General features: G+C 47.4%; 1 protein-coding gene, 1 long non-coding RNA gene and 1 pseudogene across 2 annotated transcripts in view; 1 reads left to right on the top strand and 2 right to left on the bottom strand.

Moving 5' to 3' along the window:
• The window catches only part of ENO1 (enolase 1), a 14866-nt gene extending 13868 nt beyond the window's left edge, over window positions 1-998 (top strand). The window contains exon 12 of the mRNA XM_006734662.3: window positions 558-998. Coding sequence (XP_006734725.1) covers window positions 558-627 — 70 coding nt within the window. The 3' untranslated portion in view covers window positions 628-998. The remainder of the gene's footprint in view (window positions 1-557) is intronic.
• Window positions 999-17714: 16716 nt separating this feature from the next.
• Window positions 17715-25742, bottom strand: part of LOC145721181 (uncharacterized) — a 23823-nt gene continuing 15795 nt past the window's right edge. Inside the window, exon 2 of the long non-coding RNA XR_014144679.1 lies at window positions 17715-18169. This is a non-coding gene — a long non-coding RNA (uncharacterized LOC145721181). The remainder of the gene's footprint in view (window positions 18170-25742) is intronic.
• On the bottom strand, window positions 20928-22619 carry LOC102746772 (small ribosomal subunit protein eS4, X isoform-like; annotated as a pseudogene).

The following is a 25742-nucleotide window of genomic DNA, read 5'->3' as shown; positions in this document are numbered from 1 at the left end:
GTGACTCTTCCTTAAACTGGGATGTCCCCCCCCCCACGTTGGCAGCCATTGGCACTCCCACAGGGCTTGTTTTCTAACACCTACGCTTCTTCCTTCTTTACTGGAGAATTTTAAGCACATTCTTAGGATTTCACCTATAAATACCTTAGTCTACATCTCAGAAGCACTTACATTTACTTGTTAGCACCACCACGGTGCCACGAGAGCGTCCGGGATTCACGGTCATTCCGTGACACGCACGCCGAGTGCTCGTGTGTCCGAGCTCCCCCTCCTTTTGTCCCCATGCCACTTCTCTGAAGAAACTGGGTTGTCCTTGTGTTAAAAAACATTTTTTCTTATATTCCAAGAAAGAGCAGTCCTGACCTTTCTTCTAGTTTGTCTGGGGATGGGGGAAGGCGGGAGGAGACGGGGCAGCAGATGGCCCACTTGCTGGGGGAGCTGGGTGGACGGGAGAGCCGGATGCTCCTCTCTCTCTTTGGGTGGGGAGATGTGGGCCTTGGGAATGGACATTTGACTTCTCTTTCCCCCTCCCCTCTCTCTCTCCTCTGCTTCCCAAGAATTGAAGAGGAACTGGGTAGCAAGGCTAAGTTCGCTGGCAGAAACTTCAGAAACCCCCTGGCCAAGTAAGCTCCAGGCGGCGCACCCCGAGTCCTGCGGTCCTGAGTCGGCCCATTAGACCTCTGCTCCCCCCCGGGCAGCTCAAGGCCCCCAGCTGAAACTGGCCGGGGCCCCTGCTGGTTAACTACCCTCTCCCGTCCCCGTGATGTTCTCACTGCTTCCTTAGAACTTAGAACTGCTGTAGAAGCCAAACTTGACCATCTGGGACCCTGCTGGAAACCCTAACTCTAATCGTGTGATTGGCCCAAGTCATTGTTTTCTCACCTCACTTCCCACCCAGTGTCTGGAGCCACGTCTGTCTACTTTATAATCTTGAGTTGTCCACAGGCGAGATCCCCAGTGGTTTTGTGTGCAGAATAAAAAGGCCTCAGTGACCTGTAGGAATGCTGTGTGCGTGTGTGTATAAAATAGTGAGTCTGTCCTCGCGTTGAGTGTCCACGGAGTGTTGGCATTGGGCTATGGGCCTGTAAGAATTGGAGGCTTTGTCATCATCACCAAAAGGGACAAGGGCGCCTGGCTGGCTCAGTTGGTAGAACACACGACTTTTTTTTTTTTTTTTTAAGATTTCTTAGTGCGGAGAGGGAGGGGTGGGGAGGGGGAGAGAGAATCTCTAGCCGACTCCTGAGTCTGCTGCAGGGCTGGATCTCACAACCCATGAGATCATGACCTGAGCTGAGACCAAGAGTCAGATGCTTAAGTGAGGCACCCAGGCGCCCCTGAGTACATAATTCTTGATATTGGGGTTGTAAGTTTAAGCTCCATGTTGGGTATAGAGATGACTTTATAAAAATAGAGTCTTCTAAAAAAGGGGGGTGTGGGAGGACCAGTAGTTGGGGACATGTCATAAGTCCTTGGGCAGAGCAGGTGAAGAGAAAGGGGAGAAGGGGGCATGTTGGATCCTTCAACAGAAGTGGGGTCCATCTTGGGAGGCAGAGCCTGACTTAAGGTTCAGACATCTTACTGGGGAGACAATGCAAATGCAGAGCTATTACAGATGGTCTTGGGGTGGTGGTTTCTAGATCATGGGACCGTGTCACTGTCCAAGCTGGAAGGTCTGCCAGAGTGCAGGTAACCATCCTGGGCAGGCTGGACTGTGGTTTCTCAGTTCCTGGGGGAAGCAAGTAAAAGAATCATTAAAAGGGACCTGTAGGGAGGTGGGAGAGCATCTAGAGGGTCTTGGGAACCCTCTCTAGATTCATACAATTTGATTCCATGCGTACTCACTAACGTCCAAAAGCTACAGGTCGTGACTGACGCCCGCTGCGCTGCGGGTGCAGATGTAAATAGCCTCGCAGAAAGCCCTGTGTTAGAGCCCTGGGCGCCGTGGGTGAGGCAGTGTGTTACTTAGGAGTCCCTCGGAGGGGTCTGCTGTTAGCATGTTGTTTTTCTTCCCCTCACGTAGTTGGATCAAGTCTGGTATTGTGTATTCATACCCAGCGGGGGGGACTAGGAGGCCCCCTTGTGGACATTCTCGTTCATTGCTTATCAGGATCTAACCCAAGAAGCAAAACCATTGGAAAAGACGAATCAAGAGACTGATCACAAGGAGCTGTCTTCTGAGATTGCGGGGCTTGGCTGGGCAAATCCAAAGTCCACAGAGCAGCCCGTCAGAAGGGAGGATGACCAGGCACGAGTGAAGCGCTGAGTCACAGGTGCAGGGTCTCTCAGGCCCTGCTTTTAGGACCTTCCAACTGCTTCAGTCAGGGAATCCTGGGTATCTGGATATCCAGATCATCCAGGATAATTTAAAGTCACGTGACTAGTGGCTTTAATTAGAAGCCAGTTACTGCCAGATAGCTTCACAGTAATACCTAGATTAGTGTTTGATTGAGTAACAGAAGTCTCGTCAGGTTGATGGCCATAAAGCCACCACCCGTTGTCAACTCCGCAACCGGACGCAGCCCGCTTAAACCATATCTCATCTCCAAATAACCGTAACAAAGTCCTACTTCCACCTAATGTGGTACGACTCCTGCAGCCGAAACCACTCTTCCCAGGTGTTCATGACTTGTTTCTCTCTGAAAATTGATTCTGGAGGGAAAGGAAGGCTTCCACACCCAGCCATGGAGCCCATCGCAGGGCTTGAACTCATGCCCCTGAGATCAACACCTGAGGTGACTGAGCCACCCAGGCGCCTCTCTTTTTGTGTTTTTTTGGTGGTTTTTTTTTAGCTTCATATTACAAATGCTTTTCCACAAAACATGTATTTCTCATCTGTGGTTGTCTTCCAACTTCCCACAACTCTGACACTAGAACAAAACTCAAGGGAAAACTTGAAGCAGTTGGGTTCTCAGACTGGGCCATCCAGTGGAAGCACCTGGGAAGCCTCGAAAGCTCCCGCTGTCCCAACGAGCTGAGTCGGAAGCTCCGGGTGGGACCCAGAGCATCGGTATCTGTTCGAGCCTGCAGGCTGACCGAGCTTGGGAAGCACCGGTGTGCGGTAACGGGAGGTGGGGGGATGGGCAGGGTCGGGGGCGCCACCAGGCAGGGCGCGGATGTCGGGCTTCCCCTGGAAAACCCCAGTCCCGGAAATTCTCTCCCGGGTGAGTGCATCCGGGGCTTGGAGATGGCAGCTGAGTGCTCCCAGCAGCGCCGTGCTGCTGGGAGGGGCCGAGACGGGCCTGCTCCTGGATGGAATTCCACAGGCCCAGGGCCTGTAGATGTGGCCGGTCAGCTCTCCCCCAGGCCCTGCTCCCCCTCGCAGCAGCCAAGACACAGGCAGTGCTGTGGCCCAGAGTCCAGATGGAGCTAGACAGGCTCCGATTCTGGCCCTAACACTGAACAATGGTGCTCGGCGTCCCCAGCTGGGGTCCCACCTACCTGTTTCCCTTACCTGCATACCTGCTCAGCCCACCTCGGCTTTCAAAGTCTGCATCCCCTGGTCCACGGCCCCTTCCGCAGGCTGATACCTTCCCAATTCCTGCCTTTTCTGTGGAAACCCTCCATCCTCCAGGGTTCTGTGAGTCCAGGTCCCCCAAGGCTTCTCTGCCACTGACAGCTGATCTCTGGTGCCTTGAGGGAGCAAGGACTCCCCAGACACAACCTTGAACACCTCAGCTTATCCAGACCCAGAAATGGGGTGGCCAGGCGCCACCTTCATCTGCTTCCGCTTGTCAGCTCGAGCGGCAGGCCAGCCTGGCCAGGGGCATCCGGCTGCCTCCTGCTGATCGAGCTGCAAAGTGTGAGGACTGCTGTCCACTGGGACCAGGGATGATAGCAGATTCATTTGCATATGTGACCTAAGATAGTAATTAAACCTGGGCGCCCCAGGGGTGAGAAATAAGCACATTAATTCGGGAGCAATTAAAAGCCTCCAGCTGCTGAGACTGACTAACTGATGACAGTCGGCTTTTTGAGGGGGGCATCCTTGGGTCTAGCGGGGGCAGATTCCCCAGACTCTCAGCCCTTCTCTAGGACCCCCGGTGCTATTCCGGAGAAGTGGCTGTGCAAGACCAGGCCCTATCATCTGTGTGTGGGTGTGCGTGTACAATTCGGTGGTGGTAAGTACAGCCAAAACGGGGGCGCCTGGGTGGCTCAGTCGTTAGGCATCTGCCTTCGGCTCAGGTCATGATCCCGGGGTCCTGGGATCGAGCCTCAAGTCGGGCTCCCTGCTCAGCGGGGAGCCTGCTTCTCCCTCTCCCTCTGGCCCTCCCCCTGCTCATGCTCACTTGCTCGCTCACTCGCTCTCTTAAATAAATAAAATCTTAAAGAAAAAAGTATAGCCAAAACACTGTATATCACTATTATCTATTTGCAGAACTTTTTCAGAGTCCCAAACAGAAATGCTACACTAATCAGGCAGTGACTCCCCATTTCCCCCATTTATTCTACTTCCTGTCTCTGTGACGTTGCCTATTTTAGATATTTCATCAAAGGGAACTCGTATAATTTTTATCTTTTTTGGTCTAGCTTATTTCGTTTAGCATAACGTCTTCAAGGTTTATACACGTTATAGCGTGTGCCAACATTTTATTCCTTTTTACAGCCGGATAATATTCCGTTTTGTGGGGGCACCCGGCTGGCTCATTTGGTGGAGCACGCAACTCTTGATCTCGGGATCATAAGTTCAAGCCCCATGTCGCGTGTAGATCTTACTTAAATAAACAAAAACTTAAAAAATAAAATAAAATGATTATGTATTAAAAAATATTCCATTTTATGGACATACCACATTTGTTGTGTTTTTTTTAATTTTTTTTTTTTTAATGAGAGAGAGAGAGCACATGAGAGGGGGAGGGTCCTAGGGAGAAGCAGACTCCCCGCTGAGCAGGGAGCCCAATGCGGGACTCGATCCTGGGACTCCAGGATCATGACCTGAGCTGAAGGCAGTCGCTCAACTGACTGAGCCACCCAAGCGCCCCCCACATTTGTTTATTCACCTGTTGAAGGACACTCAGGGTGCTTCTATATTATGACCGTTGTGAATAGTGCTTCTGTGAACATATGTGTGCAAATATCTGTTTGAGTCCCTGCTTTTACTTCTTTTGGGTACGTACTGAGCAGTGGATGCCGGGTCATAAGGGAGTTCTCTGTGTAACTTCTGGGGCACCTGCCAAACTATGTTCCACAGGAGCTGCACCATCTTACACCCTGCGGTGATGGACAAGGTTCCCCCTCCTCTGTGTTCTCATCAACATTTGTTCTTTCCCATTTTTTTATTAGGGTCATCTTGGTAGGTGGGATCTCATTGTGGCCTCGATTTGCATTTCCTTCATGACTAATGCCGAGCATCTTCTCATGTGCTTATTGGCCATTTGTTTCTCTTCTTTGGTGAAATGTCTTTTCAAGTCATTTGGCCATTTCTTTTTTTATTTTTAAGATTTTATTCATTTATTTGAAAGAGAGAGAGCACAAGCATGGGGGGCGGCAGGCAGAGGGAGAGGGAGAAGCAGGCTCCCTGCCGAGGGACCTGCCCAGGACCCCGGGATCATGACCTGAGCCGAAGGCAGACGCTTCACCGACTGAGCCACCCAGGTGCCCCCATTTTGACCAGTTTAAAATGTACAACTCCGGGCGCCTGGGTGGCTCAGTTGGTTAAGCAACTGCCTTCGGCTCAGGTCATGATGCTGGAGTCCCAGGATCGAGTCCTGCATCAGGCTCCCTGCTCAGCAGGGGGGTCTGCTTCTCTCTCTGACCCTCCTCCCTCTCATGCTCTCTCTCTCTCTCAATAAATAAATAAAAATCTTTAAAATAAAATAAAAAATTAAAAAATAAAATGTATAATTCCGGGTTATGTTTTTTCACAAAGTCTTGCAACCGCCCCCACTGTCTTAATTCCAGGGCACTCTCATCACCCAGAAAAGAAACCTCGTGCCCACAGCTGTCCCTCCCCAGTGTCCCCCGCGGCTCCTGGCAAGCCCTCATCCACTGCCTGTCCCTGGCGCTGTACCTGTCCTGGATGACTCGTGTACATGCAATCATACAGCCAGCCCTCGGTCCCTTGTGTCTGGCTTCTTTCACCTCCCGTAATGTGTTCAAGGCTCACCCCCATCGTGGTGTATGTCATACTTCCCTTCTCGTATGGAGAAGCCACCGCCGCCTAAACCAGAGGTGTGCCCTCAAAGGTTTCCTGTATTTACTTAGGTCTTTGATCCATCTGAGTTAATTTGGGGGTAAGGTATTAAATACGGATATTGAATCCAGTGGATGGACATTTGGATTTGTGCTTTTCGGCTATTCTGAATAATTCTGCCATGTACATTCATATGTAAGTGTTTGTACAGACCCATGTTTTCAGTTTTCTTGGGTAAATTCCTAGTAGTGGAATTGCTGGGTCATAGGGTGACCCTATGTTTATTTTTCTGAGGAACTGCCAAAGTATTTTCCACGGCGGCTGCCCCATTTTACCTTCCCACCAACACTGGGAATGTAAAACTGGGAATTCTACACATTCTCATCAATATGTGTTATTTTCTGGGGTTTTTTTTTTTTTATTATAACACACTAATGGGTATGAAGTGATATTGTGGTTTTGGTTTGCATTTGCCTAATGACTAATGGTGTTGAGCATCTTTGCATGTGCTTATTAGCAATTTGTATGTCTTCTTGAAGATGTGCCTATTCCAGTCCTTTGTCCATTTTTCGGTTGTTTTGTCTTTTTATTCTTGAGTTGTGAGAACTCTATATATTCTGGATCCTATCAGTTATATGAGTTGCAAGTATTTTGGTGCCATATTTAAGAAAACCTAGTCTAATCCAAGGACTTGAAGATGTATACCTGTGTTTCCTTCTGAGTGTCAAGCTCTGGCTCTTGGACTTAGTTCTTTGGTCCATTTGACCTCATTTTTCTTCATGTAAACTGTTGCATGTGGATGTCTGGTCGCCCCTGCACCATTTGTTGAAAAGATGCCATTTTCATCTAAGTTGTAGCAGCTGTCAACGGATCACCTTAAGAACCATTGGAAACGTGGTGTTTATAGAGAATGTGCTCAGACTTTATGGTCACTACCCAGCCACACACACCCTCCCTTACCCTTGGCCGTGCTTCTCAGTATCATTATGAAAAGAGCTCTTAAGGGGCAGGCTGAGCTTAAGCCTGGCCCTTGGCCAGGACCAGGAAAGTCAGCAGGAAACCTTCGATCTGCTGGCCCATGTGGGGCCAGGACTCCTGGCTTCACAGTGTAATGCCTGTGGCCGCGGGGCTAGAAGGACCCCAAACCCTCCCCCAGCCCTCTGCTGGAGCAGCTTCTGCAGCCCCTGGCAGGAGGGCAAGGTGCCCCTCCATCCACCATCTAGGGTGAAGTCAGAGCCAGGGCTAGAGGGAGGCGTGCGGGGCACACAGTGCAAGGAGCTTCACTCCCATTAGTCCCCGGCCCCACTCTAGGCTCTCCTCCTGGTACTCCTTAATTGAGCGGTAGGCAAGCTAGTGTCTGGGGGTCGGGGCTCGCTGGGCGCATGGGTTGTGGGGGGGTTGGAGGGTTGGGGTGGGCTAGGGCGTCCCTGGGCCGCCAGGGGGCGCTGTGAGAGCTGCCCTGAGCCCCCGGGCCTCCCAGCCTCGCCCCGCGGACTGGCTGCGCCCGGCTGGCTCTGCAGGGCTGGCTGGCCTCCCGGCGCTGGCTGGCACCGGGTTGTGCTTCCGAGCTGACAGTACCCGGCGGCTCGCAGGGGCTTGGGGCCAGAGCGAAGCCAGCCCAGGGCTCTGGGCAGAGCTCGGCGAGATGAATGGAGCTGTCACTGGATAAAGGAAAATTCCTGGAGAGCATGTCCTTGTCAACACCTACTCTCTTCCTTGTCACCGCAGAGGCTGTGGCGAGGCACGGAGGAGCTGGCCCCTTGCAGAGCCGCTGGGGACATGGTCACAGTGGCCTTTTCTCTGGCTTGCTTTGATCTCTGAACCTTTCAGGAAGCACCTCCCTCCCTCATTTTTGTGCCTGTTGAGGACTTTTGTTCAGTCTTTTCAAGGTAGAAGGGAACAAAAAGGAAACAGAGGCAGAGAGACAGAACGACGTGCCCCCCCCGCCTCGCTGTTCTATCCCTAAAACCGAACTCCGGGGTACTAAGCAGTGGGTCTCATTTGGTCTGTGTCCTGGCCTCACGGGGACACAAAGCATTGTGCTAGCACCTGAATGGGGGCCTCCCTCCAGCACAGCTGTGTTCGGCATCGCCAGGAAAACAAGCCAAGGAGTGGCACCTCCTGGGAGCTGCCTGGGGAGCACCCTGGAGAGAGCAGGGCCCAGGAAGCCATGTCACAGTGCACCAGCCACATGCACCCGCTTTGAAGGAAGCCAGCGGGCCCCTGAGGTCAGACCACGCTCATCAGAGGGCCCCTGAGGTCAGACCATGGCCTGAGTTGAGGATTTCCCACAGGCGCTCCATCACACTCCTGTTTAGAGTGACTCTGGGGTTGCGTTTCTGGCCTTGCAGTCCGGCTCTGCCCTTCTCTGTTCCTGGCGGATCAGCAACTCCACAGAAGGCGGGGGCCCTTGGACACCCCACTGGGGAACAGTGGCCTGAGATGGGGTGGGAAAGTGATCAGACCCTTGGGGTCTCTCGGGCATCACGTTCATGCCTTTCCCTTGCCTTTATGGAATGTTGGACCACATCTTATCCACAGCATCAAATGTAGGCAGCCTCCAGAGAAAAGGGGCTGAAATATTTGGCAGAGAGCCTTTGGTGTTCAAAGATGCTTGCAGGTATCTGGCCAGCACCTCCAAAAACCCTAGAAATATCAGCAGTGGAGAAATCTAAATCCCGGAGCAGAAATAGAGACACCAGCTAAAAACCAAACTAATTGCTTGACCGATTTGGGGGCCTCTCGGTGTGGGTTGCAGCCCCTCCTCCTGAAAGAAGGCCACTGGCTCATATTAACCCACCAACCAACACAGAACTAGTATGTCCATACTCAGGTTACCCCAATTCAAAGGAAGGATAGAGACTAGAATCGAAAGTAACCACTGATCTCAAATGTTTGAGTCCCAAGAAAGTACGCCCTTGCCTGCCCCGGTGTCCTTTGTCCTAACTGATACCCGCAAAATAACAATGACAGTCTCTGTCTGAGGTCTTGTCATGTTCTAAGTCTCTTTATTCACATGCGGGGGTGGGGATGGGGGCCCTTGGGGTTGTTGGCACATGAGACTTGGAGAACAAAATCCCTTCGGAGTTGCATATGACCGAGGCGGGGAGACACGCCATCAGCCTGCATCTCAGGATGCAGCTCTTGCCAAAAACAATGTCTGTCCCACATGAGCCCGGGGTAGAACAGCTGCAGATGTCAGACCAACGGCGACGCTGGAAATTCATGCAAATATCAGCACGGACTAGCTCTCTACCTTGGTTTTCTTTTCTCTGTAAGGGATCTCCTGCCCCTTCCCCTCCTCCTCCTCCTCTCCTGGACATTATAAGGAAACATCTGTGTGACAACAAAAACAACAAAAGTCTCCAAGGTAAAAGCTTATAAAGTCTTACACACAGGTCCCTATCCATGGCTCCTGGCTCCTTTGAGATAGATGGTAAATGGAAGCTTCCATTTCATTTGTCTCTAACTGTCTCCTTCCTGGAAAGATGAAGAGCCGACTGGAGAGAAGGCAGAAGGACATGCACAGAGGGTCCTGGGACATGCTGTGGTTCCCACACTCCCTGGAGCTAACTTGATCCAAAGGAGAAAACAACAGCAAAGCAGCGCCTGTTTGGTCCCCTGCTCACCTTTCCTTCTTGGTTATTGAGCATCTGTCCTGGGCGGGGACCTTGTCAGGAGCCAGATTTGAGGGTGAATGCAGCTTTATGGGGCAGAGACCAGCTGAGGCTCAGTGCTGCTGGAGTAGAAACCCCGGGGAGGCCTGGGATGGCATCTGGGGACTTGATGGACCTGGCTGATGGCAGCGTGGTGCCGGCAGAGGGCATGGATTTGGGGTCGGCTTAGTTCAGACTTCTCATTTGCTAGTGGCAGTGACCACTTCAGAGGGGCTTAAACCAAAAAGGACATTTATTGGCACGTGGCTTCAGACATGCCTGGATCCAAAGGCTGAAAAAATGTCACCAGGACTCAGTATCTCTCCAACTCTCCACTCTGTTGTCCTCTGTGCCCATTTTACCCCCAGGCAGGGTCTCCAGGCTTGGGGACCCCCAACACATCTTTAGGGTCAGCTAGGCAGCCCTGGCTTCTTTCTCCTAGCTGGTGCAGACAAAATCCTGAGTGTGACTCTTATTGGCTCAAATTGGGTCACATGCCTGTTCTTGACCCAATCATTGTGGCCGAGGGGGACGAAATTACTGATTGGTTAGACCTGGGTCACATCCTCACCCCCAGATTGTGGGGACAGGTTAGCCTCACTCAACAATATGGGCTGAGATTGGGAAAGGGACATTTCCCAAAGGAAGTGCAGGTCCTTGCGACTGGAAAAAGGGGGAATGGATGATAGGCAGGACAAAGGTCCATTGTTGGTGCTGTGACTCTTGCTATCTTCTGGCTGTGTGACTTTGGCCAGGTCACTCAACTTCTCTGAGCCTCAGCTGGAAATGCAACTTGTTTCAGTCTAATGGCCCCTTCCTTTGTAAAAACAGGGACATGGCAGAGGTGTCCTGGGGTTCCTACTCTATTTGAACCTTTCATTAGAATAGATAACAAGGTCATTCATTAAGAAATGGGCAGAAGACATGAATAGGCATTTTTCCAAAGAAGACATCCAGATGGCTAACAGACACATGAAAAGATGCTCAACATCACTCATCATCAGGGAAATACAAATCAAAACTACAGTGGGATATCACCTCACACCTGTCAATGGCTAAAATCAACAACACAGGAAACAAAACAGGTGTTGTCAAGGATTCGGAGAAAGGGGGACGCTCTTGCACTGTTGGTGGGAATGCAAGCTGGTGCAGCCACTCTGGAGAACAGTGTGGAAGTTCCTCAAAAAGTTAAAAGTAGAACTATCCTATGACCCAGCAATTGCACTACTGGGTATTTACCCAAAGGATACCAAAATGCTGGTTTGAAAGGGCACCTGCACCCTGATGTTTACAGCAGCATTAGCAACAATAGCCAAACTACGAAGAGAGCCCAAACGTCCATCAGTTGATGAATGGATAAAGAAGATGTGGTCTAGGGACACCTGGGTGGCTCAGTCGTTAAGCGTCTGCCTTCGGCTCAGGTCATGATCCCAGGGTCCTGGGATGGAGCCCTGCATCGGGCTCCCTGCCTGGCGGGAAGCCTGCTTCTCCCTCTCCCACTCCCCCTGCTCGTGTTCCCTCTCTCGCTGTGTCTCTCTCTGTCAAATAAATAAATAAAATCTTCAAAAAAAAAAAAAAAAGATGTGGTCTATACATACAATGGAATATTACTCAGCCAAAAAAAAAAAGAATAAAATCTTGCCATTTGCAATGACGTGGATGGAGCTAGAGTGTATTATGCTAAGTGAAATAAGTCAGAGAAAGACCAGATACCGTATGATCTCACTCCTATGTGGAATTTAAGAAACAAAACAGATGAACACGGTGGGGAGGGGGGAAAGAGAGAGGCAAACCATAAAAGAGACTCCTAACTATAGAGAACAAACCAAGCGTTGATGGAGGGGACAGGGGAGGTGGGTGGGGGGGTTAGATGGGTGATGGGCATTAAGGAGGGCCCTTGTTGGGATGAGCACTGGGTGTTATATGAAAGTGATGAACTACTGAATTCTACTCCTGAAAGCAGTATTACACTATATGTTAACTAACTCGAATTTAAACAAAAACTTGAAACAAAGAAGCAAACAAAGGATTCAGTTCCTTTGGCCCCTATAAGCGAAGGATGAGGACGAAGAAGGGAAAGCAGCCCCTCTGGCAAAGGTAAACCCCTTTCCCTAACAGCTTTCAGCAAAGGGAAGAAGGAAGTGGGGCTCCCACTAGAGGAGTACCAGTTCAAGGGCACAGGGAGCCCCGTCCAGTCTTGGCCCCTAAGTTCTCCCTCTGGAGCCTCGGAGCATTCAGGGCTGGGCAGACGGGAGTCTGGCCCCTCCATCTGGCCCTCTGTTCTTGCTGTGAAGCCCTGAGCAAAAGGGTCCTTCCCAGTTTTTGCAGGATCTGGGCAAAGCAGCGTGTTGATTTCAGGAAGCACCCAGCTGGGCCCCACCCCCACCCCCAGCCCCCACCGACCCCTGGGGCACAGGCCCCCACTTTTATTTTTGTCGTTGTCCAGCGGAGGGGGAGGATGACCCATCCTTCTGTCCTCAGTGACTCAAGGCTGGTTTGCCTGGAGTGGTGCCTGGTTTGCCCGGTCCTCCAACTATTCCTCTCAACCTCTCCGTTTCCTTCCTGGCAAGCTTTACCGGAGGGTTTCTTCTCTGTTATGCTTATTACGGTTTCCTGCAGAGCTTTACATGCCAAGTGCACGCAGGGTGATCTTTTCCGCCTCTATTGGAAAGTCATGAGCCACCATGCTAGGGGTGAAAATGGAAGAGAAAATGCATGGGAATCTGAACCATTTTTCAATAAGGAAAACACCGACCACCCTTCTGTTTCCAGGCACGGAAAGGGTTCTTGCTCTGCTGAGCTCTCTGTATCTCTCCTGGAATATGCTCCCCCGCAGGGGACTCAACCCTCTGTCCCTCTGAGGGTTGGTCTTCCCACTTTCCATCTGTTGCCTCCCACAGACCCTCTGCCACCTGAGTCATCAGCCCATGACTGGGGTGGGGTGCAAGTCACGGCCCCACCCCTGAAACGCCAACGTGGGAGTACCAGAGCTGGGATCGTGATGTTCTGGGTCTGTTATGGCAGCAAAGCCTGACTAGCATTTGCTCAGATCTTTGCAGGGCAGAAAGCCCATACACTGTATGACCTGTTCCTACTTATCCCATTTGCCATCACGGGTTTCTACCATTCTTGCTTTTTATTTTATTTTTTTCAGTTTTATTGAGATATAATTGGCATACCCAAGTCTTTTTTTTTTTCTTTTTTTTTAAGTAAACTACATCCATCATGGGGCTCGAACTCAGGACTCTGAGACCAAGAGTTGCACGCTCCACTGAGTAAGCCAGCCGAGTGCCCCCCGGTTTTGCTTCTTTACCATGGAGGATTAGCTGAAGGAGTCAGATGTGGAAGAAAGGAATGAGGGGGGAGGCATTTAGCTATGAATGGGTTGAAGCGTGTGTTCTCTCTAGTACTGCCCTCTGGTGAACCCGACTTGTCCACTAGTTAATCAAGCCAGATAATATCTTGAAGATCTTGAACTATTAATATTTGTGCTGCTCTTTCTCCCACTTCCTTTGCTCCTCCCTAAGGAAGAGGCATCCACGTTGTTTCAAGAGTATGGCAGGTACGGTAAGAATATAAAGGCCAAGGAACAATCAATATCCCCCTTTTGGGGACTCAGCAGGGAAAAGCTAAGGAAGCAGCAGGCTTTACGTCACTCTGAGAAAACTGGAAAGGATAGGGAGAGAAGAGGCACCCGTGGGCCCTGCCCAGACGAGGGGAGAGTCCCTGGGGCTGGGGCAGGGAGGGAGGATGAGGCTGGGGGTGACCTGAGAAGAGGTTGTAGAGCAGAGGGTACAAAGTGGGTCAACCCCGGGAGCCCTCCCTGCAAGCAGCCCCACCCAAAGGATGGTGTGAAGCATCTGATATTGGGGTGGGGGGGTGATGTATTAGTTTCCGATGGCTGCCATAAAAATGACCACAAACTAGGTGGCTTGAAACAACAAAAATTTATTCTCTTACAGTCCTGGGGTCCAGAGTCCAAGATCAAGGTATCAGCAGGCCTTCTCCTCTCTGTGTGTCTCTTCTGCGTCTCTGAATTTCTCTCTCCTTGTAAGAACCCCAGTCGTGGGATTTAGGGCCCACCCTAACCCAATGATGACATCTGTGAAGATCCTATTTCCAAATCAGGTCCCTTTCACAGGTCCTAGGGGGCTAGGATTTGGACATACCTTCTTGGGGGCAACCGTTCAACTCACAACAGGGCCCTTCAGGCAGAAGATGACAAACGTTGATGCCCCGGGGCGCCAAACCCATGATCTGTGGGCACAGCAGCAAGGAGGCCCATGTGGCTGGAGCAAAATGGGCCAGATGGAGAGCAGTAGAGAATGAGGCCATAGAGAAAACACAGGGCCAGATCACGGGAGATTTTGTAGGCCCCTGGTAATTCCTCTGGCTTCTCTCTGAATGAGTTGGAAGCCAGCGGATTCGTTTGAGGGGAGAAAGGCAAAATCTGACTTAAGTCTTAAAATAATAGCTCTAGTGGTTCCATGAGACTAGACCGAGGATGAGGAAGCAGTTATCATAATCCGGGAGCTTGGGGACAGCGCTCTGGACCAGGACAGAAGCTCTGCACGGGGTTAGAAGTGGTCAGAGCCTGAATCAATTTTCAAGGTAGGATTTGTCAACAGGTTGGATGTGGGGTATGAAAAAGAGGCAGATCGGGGCGCCTGGGTGGCTCAGTCGTTAAGCATCTGCCTTCGGCTCAGGTCGTGATCCCAGGGTCCTGGGATCGAGCCCCGCATCGGGCTCCCTGCTCAGCGGGAAGCCTGCTTCTCCCTCTCCTGCTCCCCCTGCTTGTGTTCCCTCTCTCGCTGTGTCTCTCTCTGTCAAATAAATAAATAAAATCTTTAAAAAAAAAAAAAAGAAAGAAAGAAAAAGAGGCAGATCGAGGACAATTCTGAGGTTTTGCATCAAACAGCCAGGACAGAGTTGCCATCAGCTGAGATGAGGAAATCCAGGAAGGAGCATGTCTGAGGGAGGGAGAGCGGGAGTTTGGTTTGGGCCCTGACTGGTTTGAAATGCTGCTGAGACTATTCCAGGAAGCCCACCGATCTATGAGTCTGGAGCTCTGGGAAGAGGTCGGGGCTGGAGTGTGTGTCTGGGAGTCGTCGGCATGTGCTTCTGTGCCAAGCTGTAAGCACAGGGGCTGCGCCCGGGCTGGGAGTGTAGAGAGAGAAGAGAAATACCCAAGGTCTGGGCCCCGAGGCAGTACAGTGTTTGCAGGTTGGAAGACCGAAAGGGGAAACGGTCACCTAAATTTCCCCCAGGTTTAAATATTTTTATTTGTTATATTTAACTCTACTTATTTAAGTCATCTCTACACCCAACGTGGGGCTTGAACTCGCAACCCCGAGATCAAGAGTCGCATGCTCTACCGACTGAGCCAGCCAGGTGCCCCAACCCATGTTCTATTTAACTCTTTAAATAATTAAGATTTTATTTTGTGTTATGATGAGAAATATGATTCTCATATTTTGGCTTTCCCCCTCCCCCCAGATAGTCACAGTAGATAACTATTTTATCTAGAAGGACCCTTCCTGGTCTAATCCCTGACTTGATAATTATTGATTAACTATTCTGCCATGCATCCATGTCTTCACTGGCAACATTGCAGTCCTGGACCAAAGTGATTCAAGATGACCCATTGAAATCTGCTCTCCGAAGAGCAGCATAGCTCACTTACCAACCTCGAAGGAATGCCATGCAATTAGTGAAATGCAAAACATCAAGGGGACTTCTGAGGTATTTGCTAGATCCAAAGTGAGGCTCTGCTCCCAGGAAAAAGTCTTGCATAGGCAGAGAACAAGTATTTGTGTGATGGACCAATTATTATAGATAGCTCTGACGTTCTTATCCTTTGCGAATAAATAAAAAAGGTTCAGATTTTGAGTCAAGATGTGGATGAAGGAATCACTGTGCTCTTTTTAATGAGCGTCAAAAATCGATTTGTGGGAAAAAAAATCAATTTGTGTTCCTCCGTAAGGGACAGGTTGACGAAGAGGCTATTGGCCAGAATCGCAGTGATGTGGTTAATGTATCTCTAATGCATTTCCTTAGTTCAGGGAACAGTCCGTAGACACTAAATGCATTTTATTCTTTGGAATGATTTATTGCATTTATGTGATCCCTTTAGAATTTTTGTGCTTTTGATTGGTTTATTAGAAACATAAAATATTTTGTTATGAAAAATATCTTTTGATATTTTTCCCATTTCTTCAGCTTCCTTTTTTTTTATATGAAGGCACTTTTTAAAAAATTGTATCTATATTTATTGAGAAAGATTGCATTCTCAGTTTGAGAATTTTTTTTTGAAGATTTTATTTATTTATTTGACAGAGAGATACACAGCAAGAGAGGGAACACAAGCAGGGGGAGTGGGAGAGGGAGAAGCAGGCTTCCAGTGGAGCAGGGACCCCGATGTGGGGCTCGATCCCAGGACCCTGGGATCATGACCTGAGCCGAAGGCAGACACTTAACGACTGAGCCATCCAGAAGCCCCTCAGTTTGAGAATTTAAGAATTACATATTGGGGCGTCTGGGTGGTTCAGTTGGTTGGGCAACTGCCTTTGGCTCGGGTCATGATCCTGGAGTCCCGGGATCGAATCCCACCTCAGGCTCCCTGCTCAATGGGGAGTCTGTTTCACCCTCTGACCCTCCCCCCTCTCATGCTTTCTCTCTCTCTCATTCTCTCTCTCTCTCTCAAATAAATAAATAAATAAAAATTTTTAAAAATTACATATTAAATTGTCAGATAACTTATTTGATAGTAAAATTAGGCTTACAATTCGATTTTTATTTATTCAGTGCTAGAATATAGCATTAAACTAAAGCACATTTTATTTGAATATGCTGTGCTGAAAAATGGAGATGTGTTAGCTAGACGATGACTGATTTTCAACATAGCCTATGCTACGTTATTCTACTTTAGAAATGAAGGCACTTTTTAGTGTCCATGAATGACAAGGAGATACAACTTAGATTACTGATTTCTGAGATTTATAATGAAAGGAAGAGGATTTCTAAAAATCAGTTTACCGTATTAGGAATGTATGTCGTATCTATTGGATGAGCTAGTATTATTTGGAATAAGGAAATGCTGAAGGGTATCTGGTTAAGGCCGTGTGGCATTTATAGTTGCAAGATTCCATATCCTGAATCAGATCTTCATCAACAAATAATGGTGACAGCAAAATATTTGTGAAATTATTTGTGAATCAGCCAAGTTAACAAGGAGCCAAATGATCCTGTAAAGACTTTGACCTTTTAGACAAGCACTATTAAATAACGAACTGTAAAATAGAGATGACCATAATACATTGATGCATAATGATCACAATGTACGTATCGTCTTAATAGTCTTGGCATCCATCAGAAAACCTATAACTTCTATGACATCGCAAGAGGCTGTTTTGGACTCAGCCCAAAATAATTTAATTAAACTGTGATATTTTACCAGATAAAAACCAAGAGTGAACTACTTTTTATTGCTGCAAGGTATAAACAGAATACATAAGTAGGGATCTGGGGGGATATGCAATTAAATCCCACTCGGCAGGGGGTAGGGGGGAGAGACCTTTGGCCACGAGCAGTTGCAGCATCTGTGAATTTGAAAGTGAACTGACACCATCTTTGGAAGATAAATTTCCTTATCCAGAAATGGCCATGACATCTTTTTGTTGCCCCACAAAATATACAAAAATAAACGATGAGTTATTTCCAACATTTGTTCAACTGAAGTTTTTTTTTTAATTGTTTTTATGCTGCATATTTTGGTGTTTAGATGAGGAATCAATCTGCTAATTTCTTCTGCTCAGAAGCCTCCAAAAATAATGTGATTTGGGCAAGTGGAGCTAGCTGATTAATGAACATGACCATGCAAAGACAAATAACTGAAGTGTTTGGTTATCATGAAATTGAACTTTAGATAGTTGGAGGAACAATGATAAGATTTTATTTGTCTCAAATATATATACTTTTTTTTGCTGTTTATTTCCAATTAGAAAAATCTTACTTAGTTACCTAGAGCTGAATTTAGTCCATCAAGATCCATCCAATATATGTCCAAGTATTAAAATATTTAGAATTTTAAATATCACCGTTACAAGGTTTGTATTTATATGAACACTTGGTTGTTCTGGGCCAAACGGGGAGTGAAAGCACGAAGTCTCTGCCTCTGGGTGCGCCCTCCCTGTCCCTACAGCCCTGAATTATTCTGTTATTTGATGACTACTGCAGGCAGAGGTCATTCTTCACATGACTTTTTTAATGAATTCGCTGTTTCATGCACATCTGGTTTCAGGTCATGAGACTCTGGCATGAAAGGCTCAGGGCTGAGAGAGGTCCCATCCACACACGTGTGGAGCGTCGTGCAGAAAGACTTGTCCTGCGGGCAGAAGAGGGAGAAGTAGCTTGATTTCAAAGTCCACACACAGCCGAGAGAGAAAGCCTCTGAGTCAGCATTCCTGGATGACCTTTCCCTCTTGCAGCGGTTTGTAATCTTCGAGTCATGGATCCCCCTTTGAAAACCGGTGGGTACTATGGCTCCTTCTCCCAAATAAGTTGTGTGTGTGTCAGGTGCTCACACACCTCTGCATGCACACACGCACACCCACATTTTCTTCACACCAACCCCAGAAGGTCATGGGCAGCCTAGACATCCTTGGCATCACAATCACATCTTGCCTTAGATGTTGGGGAAAGGAGCTTACTCTTGTCTCTTAAAATGTGGGCCATACCCTTTATATCACTTTTTTTTTTTCAAGTAGGCTCCATGCCCAATATGGGGCTTGAACTCATGACCCTGAGATCAAGAGTTGTATGTTCTACTGAGTGGGCCAGCAGGGCGCCCCTAAATCACTTTTTAAAATAAATGAGTGCTGGGGCACATGGGTGGCTCAGTTGATTAAGAGTCTGCCTTCGGCTCAGGTCATGATCTCAGGGTCCTGGTCAGGTCGGGCTCCCTGCTCAGTGGGCAGTCTGCTTCTCCCTCTCCCTCTTCCTCTCCCCCCTGCTCATGCTCTCCCTCACTCTGTCTCTTTCAAATGAATAAATAAACAATCTTAAAACAAAATAAAATAAGTGAGTGCTGTGCACAAGCCAATTTAGAGGAACTGTACTTGGGGCGCCTGGCTCGCTCAGTCAGAGCGTGTGACTCTTGATCTCACGGTTGTGAGTTCAAGCCTCACTTTGGGGAGAGAGTTTACTTAAAAAAAAATAAATGAATAAAGGACCTGTACTTAATGATGTAACAAAGTCTAGAGCAGTGTCTAGTCTAGACTAACTAGTTGGTTTTCCTCTAGTTACTTGCTTTTGCCCCTCCCCTAAACATTTGTTTGGTGGCTCTGTGGTTCTAGGAACCCCCACAAGGGAGTCAGGAAGCTGGGACTCTAGCCCAAAACTAAGGGGAGGCTCCTTCCCACCTTTGGGCTGCAGTTTCCTCGTCTGTAAAAAAGAAGGGATTTGGATCAGTCAGCAGTTCTCAATGGACCCTTTTTTGGGGTCTGCGAAGTCAAAAACATTTCACAACAAACCTTGTTATTTGCCTTAATCGCTCCCATCCTGTGGCGAGTGCGCAGTGGGTTGGGTAGAGGCTGTGTGATCTATGATGATGCTATTGTTCAGACAGCATGTGGGTGTGTGCTTGTGTGTTCTTGTGTTTCAAAGACAATGCGATACACGTCAGAAGGCAAAACCCACCTAAACAAAAGCTCTTTGGTTTATTCTCTTAGTTTCTTGAGCTCTAACAAAGTACCACAAACTGGGTGGCTTAAGACCATAGAAATTTATTGTCTTATAGTTCTGGAGGCTAGAAGTCCAAAACCAAAGTGTTTGTAGGGTTGCTTCCTTTTAAAAAAAAATTTTTTTTTTAATCTTTAAAAAAAAATTTTTAAAGATTTTATTTACAAGCAGGCGGAGCAGCAGACAGAGGGAGTGGGAGAAGCAGTCTCCACACTGACAGGGAGCCCGATGCGGGACTCGATCCCGGGACTCCAGGATCATGACCCGAGCCGAAGGCAGTCGCTTAACCGACTGAGCCACCCAGGCGCCCCAGAAAGAGAGAATCTTAAGCAGGCTCCATGCCTGGCACCGAGCCCGATGTGGGGCTTGATTGCATAACCCTGAGATCCTGACCTGAACCGAAATCAAGAGTCGGATGCTCAACCAACTGAGCCACCCAGGTGCCCCAAGTGTCCAACTCTTGATCTCAGCTCAGGTCTTAATCTCAGGGTTGTGAGTTTAAGCCTCCCCGCCCCCCGTCCCCCCCAAAAGGAAGTAATGACACCAGAGTCTTTTGAAGGCAGATGAAAAAATTTTCTGCACACTGAACAGGTGTACATTTCAAAGAGTTTTTCCTAAATCTTAAACCCCACTCAGTTCAGCTTTGAGAATATGAGATTCTATGGAAAACAAATGGAACCTTTGTTTACCAAGTAAAGGGCACTTGTCACTTCTTTACTGTTGCTAGCTTTACTCTGCTGGTGGAAAAAAAAAATCTTTCAAGTTGAGTGCCAGGGATGGGGCACCTGGTTGGCTCAGTCCGTAGAGCATGTGACTCTTGATCTCAGGGTCATAAGTTCAAGCCCCACATTGGATGTACAGCTTATTTAAAAAGAAAAAAATATGGCAGAGAAAGAGAAAGTGGCTTTTTGTAATGTTATAAGGATACTTGGCTATTATTTTTTTTAAGATTTTATTATTTTTTTTTAAACTATTTCTTTTTTTATTTTTTTTATTTTTTTAAATTTTTTTAAAAGATTTTATTTATTTATTTGACAGAGAGAGAGACAGCGAGAGAGGGAACACAAGCAGGGGGAGTGGGAGAGGGAGAAGCAGGCCTCCCGCAGAGCTGGGAGCCCGATGCGGGGCTCGATCCCAGGACCCCGGGATCATGACCTGAGCCGAAGGCAGCCACTTAACCGACTGAGCCACCCAGGTGCCTCTTTTTTTTTTTTTTAAAGATTTTATTTATTTATTTGAGAGAGAGAGAATGAGAGACAGAGAGCACAAGAGGGAAGAGGGCAGAGGGAGAAGCAGACCCCCCGCTGAGCAGGGAGCCCGATGCGGGACTCGATCCCGGGACTCCAGGATCATGACCTGAGCCGAAGGCAGTCGCTTAACCAACTGAGCCACCCAGGCACCCATTTAAGATTTTATTTTTAAGTAATCTCTACATCCAACGTGGGGCTTGAACTCACAAACCCGAGATCAAGAGTCGCATGTTCCACTGAGTCAGCCAGGTGCCCCATTGGCTACTATTTTTCTTAAAACTTTTAAAAACTTTTCCTTAACAAGCTAAGTACAGAACATAATAGACAAATAGAGTTTTTAAATGTTATTTTTTCATATTGGATTTAGATATTTTTTAAGGAAATAAAATATTACAAACACAGCCAAGATGCTTCTCATTCCACAGTCCTGCCCCCTTCCCTAGACATAACCCATCTTAAAGCTAGTTTGACTCTTTACAGTGACTTTTTATATTTGTACTATCTATACATGTATCCATATGATACATATGGCATTGTATAATATGTTTTTATAATTCATATAAATGATGTCATTCTATAAATGTCTTTTTGCAAATTGTCTTTTTCCTTCAGCATCACACTCCTTAGTTTTGTTTTGTTTTGTCTTGGTATCACTACCTGTAAATCATTTTACATTCACTCATTATTCCTTCTCGAATGCTCTTCCTTTCTTTGTGAATCTGAGTTCCGACCAATGTCATTTCTCTCTTTATGAAGAACTTATTTTAAAGCTTTTTGTAAAGAATGTCTACTGGCAAAAAATTCCTTCAATTTTTGTTTGAGAAATTCTTTCTCTCTCCTTGACTTTTGAAGGATAATGTCACTGGGTACAGAGTTCTACCTTAGTGGGTTTTTTTGTTTCAACACTTTCAATACAGCATTATAGCACTTCATGCCTTTTTTTTTTTCTGTGCTATATGATTTTTAATTAAGTATAAAGACTTCCGATCACATCACCTAGAGACCATTTTACCCACTGCTCTGTTTGGCCGCCAGTCTCTTGTCTCTCTTTAGCAATGATGAGGTGGATACCCTTTCCACAGGGAAGAGAAATCCATGGTTTGTTGGCTTTGCCAATAACAAAAATGTTGGAGTCGGGTGGCAAGGCTATTGCCATTGGCATCTTCCATGTGAATGACACCAAAAGAACCAGGGTGTCTCTCTCTGTTGGTGATCACACCAAATCTTCCCAGGTTAGCAACTCTGGTCACCATACACAGATTACCAGGGTCAAACTTGATGAAATCAGTAATCTTTCTAGTCTCCAAATCAATCTGAATGGTGTCATTCATCTTGATGAGGGGATCAGGATAGCAGATGGTACGAACATCATGGGTCACCAGGTGAGGGATTCCTTTTGTTCTCACAAAGGTCTTTCTCACTTTGCACAACTTATAGTTGGCCTCCTCAGGTGTAGTCTGATGAGCAGCCAAGCGACCCTTGGTGTCATAGATCAGACAGAAACCCTCCCCAGTCTTGTCAATGCTGATGACATCCATAAAACCAGCAGGGTAGGTTATATCAGTTGGGACCTTGCCATCAATCTCAATAAAATGTTGGATACAAATCTTCTTTACTTCATCTCCTGTGAGGGCCTACTTAAGTCTGTTCCTTAGGAAAATGATGAGAGGGAGACATTCTCTCAGTGTACGGGGACCAGTAGATGGATAAGGGGCAAACACACCTGTCAGTTTATCCAGCATGCAATGCTTGGGAGCTGCTATATGCTTCAGATGCTTCTTGGGAACACAAGCATGGCTACACTAGGCATGAAAAGAGCTTACTCCATCCTTTTCTCACCTGCATGGTTCCCAAAGGAAAACTATGTAATTCTTTCCTTGCTCCTCCACAGGTAAGGTATTTTTTTTTTTTTAAGATTTTATTTATTTATTTGAGAGAGCGAGACTGAGAGAGAGAGCACATGAGAGGGGGGAGGGTTGGGAGGGTCAGAGGGAGAAGCAGACTCCCTGCCGAGCAGGGAGCCCGATGCGGGACTTGATCCAGGGACTCCAGGATCATGACCTGAGCTGAAGGCAGTTGCTTAACCAACTGAGCCACCCAGGCACCCGGTAAGGTCTTTTTCTCTGGCTTCTTTCAAAAAAATTTTTTTGGGTCTATGATTTTCTGCAGTTGGAATATGATATGCATAGGTGTAGATTATGAGGTCTTGGTCCTTTAGTCTCTGCCTGTGGGCCATGACTGACCAGGGCTTCTCAGCTCCCTTAACCCCGTAGGCGAGGCAGGAAGGCTCCAGGGGGCTGCGGTTGCATAGTTCCCTTCCCCTGGGTCCATTAGGCTCTGGTGAAATAGCTTCTTTTGAGGGCAGGGTTTGTTAAAAGCAACAGAGGACTCGGGTTGTGTTCCAAAATGACCCCTTTTCCCCTTCTGCTGCTGGAAACATGAAGGGGTTTTTCTCTGGATCCTTACTGTAGAGTCTGGAAGGGCTCCTAGAGGGAGAACTCAGACGTGTGAGAGGCCCCCTGGAGTTTTTAACTTTCAAACTTGTCCACACTGAGCCTCCAGCAATGTGTAGACCACAGTACCTTCCCAGGTACTGGTTCCTGTGGAGGTTTCTGCTCAGGTAAGTTGTGATTCTCTGTACCTACCTGTCTATTGCTCCTAATTTTGGAGCCAGTTTGCCCTGTGACCTCAGTTCTCTGATGGATCTAAGAATAATTGTTCATTTTCAGTTTGTTCAGCTTTTTTCTTGTTTTGTGAATGAAAGCGACTTCCAATCTCCTTGCATGCTGGACTGGAGATGGGAAGTCAAAACATACCAAATAAATTCATTTTAACCGCTTCATGATGTTCCCTTGTATGTGACAATTATGTATCAAGTATCTTGCTGATGGAAATTTCAATTGTTTCCAACTCTTTTTCTATTATAAATAATGCTGTTATGAGCATCTTTTTGCATGTCTCTTTGGACACACGTGGATGAGTTTCTCCAAGACAAATACTGGGAAGTGAAATGGTCGAATTGTAATAATTCACGCTTATCTTGGGCTTGACTACAGAATGCCAAACTGCTCTCCGAAGTGGTTGTACCAACGTGGACTCTGGGGCAGGGCAGGAGATTTCCCCTCACTAAATCCTCGTCAGGGCTTACCATTGTCAGACGTGAACATTTTATCATCTGACAGGCATGAAACAATATTTTGTAGGGTTTTTTTGGGTATTTTTCTGACCACTAGGGAGGTTCACTCATTGAAGAAAATATTCCTGAGCCCCTATCTTATGCAGATCCCAATCTGGGCTTGGCTTGTGCGGGTACATCCGTGAACAAAAACAGACAAAGCATCTGCGTTCGCTGCCCTCATGGAAGTTTTTGTTCAGGTGTGTATGTAGAGTGGGGTGAGGATTAGGAATGGAGAAGGGGTGGATTATGATTTTAAATAAACAGGTCAGGGTAGGAGGTAAGGGGATTATCATGCAGATAACTGAAGGCAGAGCCATGCAGGCAGAGGAATAGGCTCTCAGATGCAATGGTACCTGGGAGAGAACAGGAGGAGGTGAGGTCAGAGAAGTGAGGGCAGGGGCTGCTAATGCCAAGCTTCATAGGCCATTGTAAGGACTTTGCTTTCATTTTTTATTTTTTAAAAAATTTATTTATTTATTTATTTGAGAGAGAGAGAGAAAGAGCACAAGTGGGGGAGGGGCAGATAGAGAGGGAGACAAGCAGACTCCCCACTGAGCGTGAAGCCTGATGTGGGGCTGGATACCAGGATCCCGAGATCATGACCCGAGCTGAAACCAAGAATTGGACGCCTAACCCACTGAGCCACCCAGGCACCCCTAGGACTTTGCTTTTATTTTGAGCCCTGCTGGGAGCCTATGATGTTCAGGAGCTCACTGAATATGTCCAGCTCCTGGCCCTCAGAATGGAGCAGGATGACACTCTTTGGCTGTCTTAAGTATGTATCAGTCCATGTGACCAGTTCTGGCCACTGAGTCTGGAAAATTCACTTTGGGAGCATTAAATTACCAGTGATAATCTTCTAGAGCTTTTGCTCCTCTGTCAAGGTGACCAGAAATATTCAAGAGAGTGTTCTGAGGTATAAGCCCAAATCTCTGATCAGTGATGGTGATGAGCAGCTCCCTGCTGTTGCCTGAGGTGGACGTGGCACATGAGAAAGAAATTATCACAATTTTAAATCACTGAAATGTTGGGGTTATTCACCATCACATCATAACCTAGGTCATCTTGACTGATACAGAGTCATTGTCATATTATGAGCTGTACAGCAGCATAATCTAAACTACATTTTAAAAGAATCACTGCTATCATATTGGGAAGAGACTATGTAGAGAGTCAGGCAATTAAGAGGCTATTACTATAATCCAGGCAAGGGATGACAGTGACTTGGACTAGGACGGTAGTGGTGGAGGTGGTGAGAAGCAGTCTGCCCTAGGGCATTGTTTGAAGGCAGGGCCAACAGGATTTTTCTGATGGACTGAATGTGGATATGAGAGACTGAAAGGTTTTATATTTTTTTAAATTTTATTTTATTATGTTATGTTAATCACCATACATTACATCATTAGTTTTTGATGTAGTGTTCCATGATTCATTGTTTGCATATAACACCCAGTACTCCATTCAGTAAGTGCCCTTTTTATTACCCATCACCAGGCTAACCCATCCCCTCTAGAACCCTCAGTTTGTTTCTCAGAGTCCATAGTCTCTCATGGTACGTCTCCCCCTCCAATTTCCCCCCCTTCATTTTTCCCTACCTACTATCTTCTTCTTCTTCTTTTTTTTTTTTAACATATAATGTATTATTTGTTTCAGAGGTACAGGTCTGTGATTCATCAGTCTTACACAATTCACAGTGCTCACCATAGTACATATCCTCCCCAGTGTCCATCACCCAGCCACCCCATCCCTCCCACCCCCCACCACTCCAGCAACCCTCAGTTTGTTTCCTG

Source organism: Leptonychotes weddellii, chromosome 4, assembly GCF_054177405.1.
Source record: "Leptonychotes weddellii isolate Sample4059 chromosome 4, ASM5417740v2, whole genome shotgun sequence".
Taxonomy (NCBI): Eukaryota; Metazoa; Chordata; class Mammalia; order Carnivora; family Phocidae; genus Leptonychotes; species Leptonychotes weddellii.
This window is presented reverse-complemented; position numbering and strand designations above follow the sequence as displayed.